Consider the following 9999-nt stretch of genomic DNA (forward strand, 5'->3'; position numbering starts at 1 on the left):
ATTGCCGACTGCTACTATGGCTATGCTGAACTAAACTACTATGAAGGTAACTCAAAGCAAGCATTGGATTTCTTCAGGAAATCGCAAGACATGAGGAAAGATATGTATCAAGATAAAAATCATCATGAAATTGCACTTAGCTACCATGGAATGGCAGTTGCTCACAGTTCTTTGGGAGATTTTAAGCAATCATTTAATGACAGTATTAAGTCGATGTCAATGATGATCACTTTGCATGGTAAGGATTCTAACCATCCTGATATTGCCACATGCTACAGTGACAGTGCAAATGTATTACATTCTTTGGGTATGTATAGCCAATCATTGAATACACATAAGATGTCACTAAAATATGGAAAGCTATATATGGAGAATATTCTAGCCATCCGAAAATTGCTTGCTGCTACAGCAACATTGGGGATGCACACAGAGCATTGGGCAACTTTTCTGAATCTTTAAAATTTCACAAGGAGTCACTAGCTATGATGGAAGTCAGATACGGAGAAGGATCTAATCATCCCAATATTGCCTGCTGCTACAGTGATATTGGTGATGCACACAGCGCTTTGGGCCACTTTCCTGAATCTTTAAAATTTCACAAGGAGTCACTAGCTATGATGGAAGTTACATATGGAGGAGGATCTAATCATCCAAACAGTGCCAACTGCTACAGCAACATTGGTAATGCACACAGTGCTTTGGGCGACTTTTCTGAATCTTTAAAATTTCACAAGGAGTCACTAGCTATGATGGAAGTTACATATGGAGAAGGATCTAATCATCCAAACAGTGCCAACTGCTACAGCAACATTGGTGATGCACACAGTGCTTTGGGCAACTTTCCTGAATCTTTAAAACTTTACAAGGTGTCACTAGCTATGATGGAAGTCACATACGGAGAAGGATCCAATCATCCAAACATTGCCAACTGCTATAGCAATATTGGTAATGCACACAGAGATTTGGGGAACGCTCCCGAATCTTTAAAATTTTACAAGAAATCACTAGCTATGATGAAAGTCACATATGGAGAAGGATCCAATCATCCAAACATTGCCAGCTGCTACAGCAATATTGGTGATGTACACAGGGCTTTGGGCAACTTTCCTGAATCTTTAAGACTTCACAAGGAGTCACTAGCTATGATGGAAGCCACATACGGAGAAGGATCTAATCATCCAAACATTGCCAACTGCTACAGCAACATTGGTAATGGACACAGCGCTTTGGGCAACTTTCCTGAATCTTTAAAATTTTACAAGGAGTCACTAGCCATGATGGAAGTCACATACGGAGAAGGATCCAATCATCCAAACATTGCCGACTGCTACAGCAAAATTGGTAATGCACACAGCGCTTTGGGCAACTTTCCTGAATCTTTAAAACTTTACAAGGAGTCACTAGCCATGATGGAAGTCACATACGGAGAAGGATCCAATCATCCAAACATTGCCAACTGCTACAGCAACATTGGTAATGCACACAGCGCTTTGGGCAACTTTCCTGAATCTTTAAAATTTTACAAGGAGTCACTAGCCATGATGGAAGTCACATACGGAGAAGGATCCAATCATCCAAACATTGCCTGCTGCTACAGTAATATTGGTGATGCATACATAGCTTTGGGCAACTTTTCTGAATCTTTAAAATTTCACAAGGAGTCACTAGCCATGATGGAAGTCACATACGGAGAAGGATCTAATCACCCAAATATTGCCAGCTGCTACAACAGCATTGGTAATGCACACTGCGCTTTGGGAAATTTTTCCGACTCATTAAACTTTTACGAGAAGTCAATAGCTATGAGAGAAGCAACATATCAAAAAGAACCGAATCATCCACGTATTGCTGGCTGCTACAACAACATTGGTATTACATACAGCGCCTTGGGCAACTTTTCCCAATCATTGAAATATTTAGAGAAATCACTAGAGATGATGAAAACTGCATATGGAGCCAAATCAATTCATCCACATATTGCTGGCTGCTACAACAACATTGGTATTGCATACAGCGGCTTACGTTTCTTTTGCAAACCTTCAGAAAACCGTGAGAATATGAGTCAGAATACAGCATTATTAATGATGAAAGCCATATATGGAGATGAATCTAACCATCCACATATTGCTGGTTGCTATGGTAACATGGCAAACTACTACCAGTCTTTGGGGAACATTTCCAAATCATCAGAATACCGTGAGATGGCATTATCAATGATGAAAGCCATATATGGAGATGATTCTAACCATCCTCATATTGCTGGTTGCTGCAGTAGTAAAAGAACTGCATATCAGATCACGGATTATTCTAGCCTAGCCTTGCAGTATGAAGCCATTCAAAAAGTTCTTTCAAAATTGATTTGAGTAACATTAGATGGCTTTGAGCAAGATCTTCAGTAGGCTCTCTAATGTAGTAAACCTAAATTGATCAGAGCTTGAGAAGAGATCCAATAGAATCAAACACTAAGTGAATGGCTGCGAAGTTAACGAGCCTTCTCTGTATGGTGAGCTTGTGTGTGACACGTGTAATATGCAAAATGAACTGCAATCAAAATACTGCCTATATCTAATTATTGCAGCAGACAAGAATACTCTATTCATGCTTTTGCATTATGACTGATATATGCTAGTTATGAAAAAGGATATGAACATTACAGTGGAAATCTATAGAAATGTTGAAAAGATTTTTGTTTGGACAATAAAAGTTTGTCATATAAAGTTGGTGATGACAAATGGCTATAGTAGAAATAATTTTACTTCATTGTTTTTATTATTTACTTCATTTTTGTTTGTTAATTTCTTTGTACGTAATTATTCATATTTACTGTGTATATTTTTATTTTAACATTTTGTATTTTGTGTATTTATTGAAGATTAATACTTGTATGAATATAACTGTCATGGTAGGTGACAGGTTATCACTGATTATCTGATATCTTTTCTGCAAAAGAAACTAATTAGAATTATACACATTAGTTCAAAAGCCGTAATATTTTTGTAGCCGATCTAATGTCAAGATTCATGCAATCAGTCTTTTGGGCCTAAAATTTGTTAATTAAGTCTGTAAAGAAAATGGAGCTGAAGGACTTTTTTGGTAAAGTACTACTAGCTCCTGCGCATATTGGAGACATATTAGGGGACTTTATTTCTAGTACACTAAACCATAATCACACAGAACAACATATTTTTACTTGCTTACTTCAGCATGAACAAAATAAAAAAAACATCGTCGAAACAACAGCCCAAAAAATCAATGCAGGGCTTTATAACCAATTATTGTACTGACTATTTTGGATTCTCGAAGCGATGTAAAAGTTTTTGTTAAAAGATGTTCCAAGCTAGCAACAAATACAGTAATGGTCATTATGGTGAATCGAAGCAAATTATTGAAGCTTCCATTAAAAGCTCGCAACAGAATTTCTTTCAAAATTTTCAATAGTTGGAATTGGCTCTGTCACAAAGGGAAAAGCAACTCTTACTATAATTAAAATATAGATTGAAGCAAGTATGAGGCGGCACAATTCTGCTCTTTACATTAAAAGAAAATATGATAGTTTTTGCCTTGGTTGAAGTACATAATCACAAAGTCAGAACCGATTAATTGACAATAAACAAGCGATCATCTTCAAAAGCTATGATCGCAAAGCTTTGACTATTTTAATGGTTTCGCGTTCACAGTTAGACCCTACGTAAATTTAGAAAATTTGTAAGTTTTGTAAGTGTGAACTAATAAACAATTCACTATTAACCAACCACTCAAAAACTGCATAAAAAACCATAAAATTATGAGGGCATAATGAGTTGTAACAGTCTCTACCGCAGTAGGAGTGTTTAAAGGAGTCTAAAGTGACTTACTCAATTTGGTGCAGTGACATTTTGCATAGCTGTTGTGGCATTCATATATATATCATATATATTTGTACATATACAATGCGGAATTATCATTATTTGCATGCATGGATATCGGCAATAAAACACTTATCTCTTCGCTTCTTACACGCGGCAGTTGTACGATTTATCTTCTACGTTCGCAATCTCAAACAATCAATCATGTGAAGCTAAGTAACACTACATGGTGGCAGCGATTGTCATCCTCACACATTTATAGTGATGGGGGATGAAGATGAACCAGCCCAACGTCCACGTTTTCACGCTTCGAGACTAAACCCACCGGATAAATTCGACTTTACAGATCCGGGCAATTGGTCTCGTTGGAGAGCTAGATGGATGCGTTATAGAGATGCCAGCCGTTTAGCCGAACAACCCAAGATAGAACAAATAAACACTCTCGTATATACCGTTGGCGAACAAGCTGAAGACATTATTTTAGCTCGAGGTATTAACGAAGACACTCACCAGAATGTTATTGCGGCATTCAACGACTACTTTGGCGTTTGAACTAACACAATTGTGGAACGCGCGAAATTTAACAAGTTAGTGCAAGGCCAAGATGACATGGATACTTATATACATAAGCTATACCGCCAGGCAGAATACTGCGAATACGGAACTTTGAGAGAGCAACTAATACGGGATAGACTAGTTGTGGGAGTAAACGACGATCGCTTGAGCGAAAAGTTGCAATCTGAAGCAGACTTGACATTGGCAAACGCTGTTGCAATGTGCAGACGCTTTGACGCAGCCAAGCAAGCGCAACCAGTAGTGAGGTCAGGCACAAACGGTACAGGAAGTACAGTAGACATGGTGAAGTCTAGTAGTAGAGGCCAATACACTAAAGACAAACACCGTAGTGACACTGCGTACAAGCCTAAAGCCACAGCGTATAAACCTCAAACACACGCTTTATTCAAGCAGCATCAGTCTAAACTCACCACCACCATCTCCAAATGTCACAGGTGCGGTAGATTCCCTCATCACAGTAAGCAGTCTTGCCCAGCTATCAAATCTAAGTGTGACTTTTGCAAAAGTGTTGGCCACTGAAAAGTAGCATGCCGTAAAGCTAATCCTAACGTGACAGAGGTAACCACAATTGACAATTCAACCGATTTCCTGGGAGAGGTGAAGAACCTTAGTCAATCAAGTAAACCATGGACTTCAACACTAGACATTACACTAGACAATGGTCAGGTATTAAAACGAACTTTTAAACTTGATACTGGCGCCGATGTTTCAGTTTGCAGTGAAATTGGGTAGCATGATGGCCCTGGGAACTTCGCATTACCTGTTGTTGGAAAGGTAGACGCAAAGTTGAGCGTTGGTAATAGACACGCTAACGAGGTCATTTATATAGTTGAGAATCAAACTACTTATATCTTTTAAGTAGATCTGCATGCATTTTCTTAGGTTTAGTGCATTATGACGCTGATTATGTAATGAATGTTTCATGTGATAGATCAATTTCTGATTCTAATTGCAGATTTTTTGATGAATATCATGAAGTTTTTACAGGCCTAGGTAAGCTAACTGAGCCTTATACGATAGAGGTCAGAGGCGACGCCAAACCGGTCGCATTACATGTCCCATATGAGGTTTCACAACCGAGGTTACCCATAGTTAAGAGACAACTAGAAGATCTAGAGTCGAAAGGCGTAATTTCTAGGGTTACGACACCGACTGACTGGTGCGCAGGGATGGTCCTGGTTCCAAAGGATGATCCGAATCAAATCCGCATATGCGCCGATCTAACTAACCTGAACCGTGCTGTAAGACGGGATACACACCCGAGTAGCTCAGTTGACAGTACATTAGCTAAAGTATCCGGCGCAAAGTTTTTCACTAAACTAGACGCAAACTCGGGTTACCATCAAATACCATTGGCTGAGAATTCACGACTACTCACAACATTTATCACCCCCTTCGGAAGATACTGCTATAACAGAGTGCCCTTCGGTCTAGTCAGTGCGGGTGACATATTTCAGCGTTGTATGAGAGACATATTCGAGGGAATGGATGGTGTTGTTTGCCATATGGACGATTTGTTAGTGTACAGCACCGTTAGCAGAACCGAACACGATGCTCGTGTACGTCGCGTATTAGAACAACTAAGATCTGTAGGTATGACTTTAAACCACAAAAAGTGCAAATTCGGGCAAACTTCGTTAAAGTTCTTAGATCATTATGTAGGAGCCGAAGGCGTTAGCGCCGATCCCGACCGTATACAGGACATACTCGCAATACCCGACCCGACTAACAAAACACAACTACAGTCATTTCTGGGATCTGTCAATCAACTCGGAAAGTTCTCACCCAGAATAACTGAATTGACTCTTCCCTTAAGAGCATTGCTTAGAAAGGATTCGCCTTGGACCTGGGACATTACACAAAAACAAGCCGTGATAGACATTAAAACAGAGCTCAACGCTACACCATGCTTAGCTTGGTACAGCCCAACAAGACGCACAGTCATCATGTGTGACGCGTCTAACGAAGGTTTAGGAGCTGTGCTGTTCCAAATACAAGACGATGGCACTCGACGCTTGGTAGCAGCTAAATCCAGATCCTTGACCGACACAGAAAAGACATGGTCGCCTATCGAAAAGGAAGCTCTCGGCATTGCATGGGCTTGCATGAAATTTGAGATGTACATCCTTGGTCATCCAAAGGTGACAATTGAGACCGACCACAAGCCGTTGGTACCGATATTTAATTCAAAAGCCGTCAATGACCTGACACTGCGAATTCAGAGACAAAGACTCAGAACTATGAAGTATGCGTTTACAGTAGAGCATATTCCAGGCAAAACCAACTATATAGCTGATCTATTGTCGCGACAACCTTCCGGAAGACCGAGCCAAGATGATGTTGAGCTGGCAAAAGATGTTGACGTGAGCGCAATTACTGACATAGCGAATCTACCAGCAACTGAACAACGACTAGTTGAGCTTAGGAACAAGCAACAAGAGGACACAACTCTCCGATCTGTGATTGAGTACACCCAACGAGGGTGGCCAGCATATTTATCCGACGTTGACACACATCTCAAGCCATACTGGCATGCTCAGTCTCAACTCACACTCGTCGATGGTTTATTGCTGTATGCTAAACGTATCGTAATACCTCCGTCGGAACGCCTGAGTATTCTTCGACGATTACATGGTGGACATTTAGGCATACAGAAGTGTAGGGAGCGGGCTCGCCAATCTGTTTGGTGGCCTGGTATATCCGCCGAAATGGCAGAGATGGTCAAATCATGTCGCACATATCAAGTAAATCAAGACGAACATCGGGAACCCTTGAAACCTAGCAGTCTGCCGGACAGACCGTGGCAACGAGTTGGAACCGACTTGTTCTACTGGAATCAATCGAATTACGTCATTGTAACAGATTATTTTTCAAGGTATGTTGAAATCAGCAAGCTGTCAAATCTGGACAGCAAATCGACTATAACATCACTCAAATCGATCTTCGCCCGTCATGGCATTCCAGAAATCGTTGTTTGCGATAATGGACCACAGTACGCAAGTCAAGAATTCCGCCAATTTGCCAGAGATTACTCATTTCAGAGTGTCACAAGCTCACCACATTATCCTCAAGGAAATGGAGCTGCCGAATGCGCTGTTAGAACAGTCAAAAATCTTCTCAAGAAATCTACAGATCCATACAAAGCTTTACTTGCATACCGAAATACACCAATTCGAAATGGATACTCCCCGGCTGAACTACTCATGTGCAGACGACTCCGCTGTGATTTACCCGTAGATCCTTCTTCACTAAACCCGATGATACCAAACTATGACTTAGTTAAAGACCGTGAACACACTTACAAACAACAAATGAAATACAACTACGATCGCCGACACAATACATGACCACTACCACTCATAGAACCTGACGACAATGTTTACATCCGAGACTTAGGTAGGACAGGTACCGTAAAACAGAGACTTCCCGACAATTCGTTTGCGATTCAGACTAGTTCACATGAGGTACGACGTAACCGACATTCACTCACCCCGTTACCTGACAACCATACTTGTGACAACCACCAAGCTAGACCTTCAACTCCTACGCTTAGCAGTCCACAGCCGATCAATCAAACTGCTCAGAGACCCCAGATTGCTCCATCTCCACGCCATAGCAACCGGGCGCGTAGACCTCCAAACCGCCTCAACCTCTAGGCTTGGTTAGTTTGCGTAGGTCTGCATTATATTGTATTTTATGCTTATACTTGCTTGCAGTTATCCCTTTATTATACTCATACATATTGTCCGCTTACTCAGTTGGCCTTTTGGATAAAAAGGGAGATGTGGCATTCATATATATATCGTATATATTCGTACATATACAATGTGGAATTATCATTATATACATGCATGGATATCAGCAATAAAACACTTATCTCTTCACTTCCTACACGCGGCAGTTGTACGATTTATCTTCTACGTTCGCAATCTCAAACAATCAATCATGTGAAGCTAAGTAACACTACAGCTGTCTCATTTGATCCCACAAAGTACATATAAATATTGTAAAGGATCCAATGTGAACCCTTCACTGTTCCACAATGAACCAACCTCTTGATTGAGTAAAAAACTATAGATATATTTATTTAAGTAAATAAATGAAAGCACCATTGATTGTTGTGCTTAAAATAAAATGCATACGGTCAGACTTTCCCTTGCTCAGCCTGACAATCAATCATTTTACTTTTTTTATATTGTCAGGAAGGTTTAGGCTGCATCTTAATCTCTGAAGAGCTGTACGGCCGTCTTATGCCGGCTCGGCGGCTGTTCAATTTTCCAGGTTCTCACTCTGAGATCGGTCAGTCTGTTCTCTACCGTCTGGCTGCCGATCGGTCATGCTTTTGGTCGACCTGGAATCTGCTAGTCTCAGTCTGGTAAAGCAGACTCAAATCCTTCTTTGCTTGGCTAGGCAAGGCCATCCTTCTTTCTGTCAGTCGACTGGCAGGCGGTGTAGTTACTCGACACCGGTGGCCCGGTCATCACATCTGTTACAATATGTAGTATTTAGTCCAGCATTTAGTGTAATAAATTTATGCTCATCGGCAGCTTTGCTAACCAACAGCTCACCCCATGCTGACTCTACTTGAGTTTCAGCTGACAGAATGCTGCAGAGAGTAACTTTTGACTAATTCTGTATTTTGAATTTATTTGTAAAATTCACCAGACTAGCATCTTTAATGTTTTCAGACTCCCAAAGCATTTGGGTATAGATATTAGCAATGCTATTAAACAAAACAAGCATGCTTGGATGAGTGTTGAGTCGGTCAAAATATTCCAGCCTGGATATCTATGAGAAGCCTAATAAAAAAGCTTTATCGGAAATAATTATTGTTGTTGTCAACGATGACATATATGTATAAAGCAAATAGATTAGTTAGTTCATAACTAACAGCCATTGTCAACTGTTATCTGAATACGCTGGCTTGGATTCCTTGAAGGTTGACTTGCAACAAAATTCATGTTGCAGTTATTTGGTATCAAAAGTTTTACCATGTCTTACTCTGCTGTGTTGTAGATGCAAAGTATGTGAAAATGTGATTACAAGGTCTTAAAGCTTAAAAACGAATAGCTAATTGCAGCCACCACGAAATTGCCATAGGGTTGAATCCATTTCCAAAATGGCTCGAATGGGCACTTTCATGCAACCTCATTCATCGAAATATTTTTACAAATATACATAACGCATTCAATAAAACCATGTCTATTGTCCTTACGCATTTATTTCATTATCATTGTAATGCTGTCACTTTGAGCACCGATATGTCAAAACCTAGCCTAAAAATTAGTTTAATCTTTTAGCCTTAGCTCGAAAGGTGCATATCATTGTCTGATAAACATGAGGGGTCTGTTGGTCACCTGTGATAGTCAAAAAATGTTGCAGAATGTATTGGCACCATTTGGCAGAAAGTATGAGTCTCATGATCAGATTACGCCTAGATGATTAAACCATCTGAAACAAAACTATAAAGTGGCGAGCATCTATATTTGATACAGGTTTTTTGGTAGAACCGGAAGTGTTTGTCATTAACTAGTACTTCGAGACATTTTATGTTAAGCCTATTATTGGCCTTTAATTT

General features: G+C 40.1%; 1 protein-coding gene across 1 annotated transcript; it reads left to right on the forward strand.

The window, feature by feature from the left end:
• Positions 1–485: 485 nt before the first annotated feature.
• Positions 486–2363, forward strand: LOC137398019 (tetratricopeptide repeat protein 28-like). Its single transcript, XM_068084119.1, has one exon. The coding sequence runs from the start codon at positions 486–488 to the stop codon at positions 2361–2363; it is 1878 nt and encodes a 625-aa protein (XP_067940220.1).
• Positions 2364–9999: the final 7636 nt, after the last annotated feature.

Source organism: Watersipora subatra, chromosome 6, assembly GCF_963576615.1.
Source record: "Watersipora subatra chromosome 6, tzWatSuba1.1, whole genome shotgun sequence".
In the NCBI taxonomy this organism is placed as follows: Eukaryota; Metazoa; Bryozoa; class Gymnolaemata; order Cheilostomatida; family Watersiporidae; genus Watersipora; species Watersipora subatra.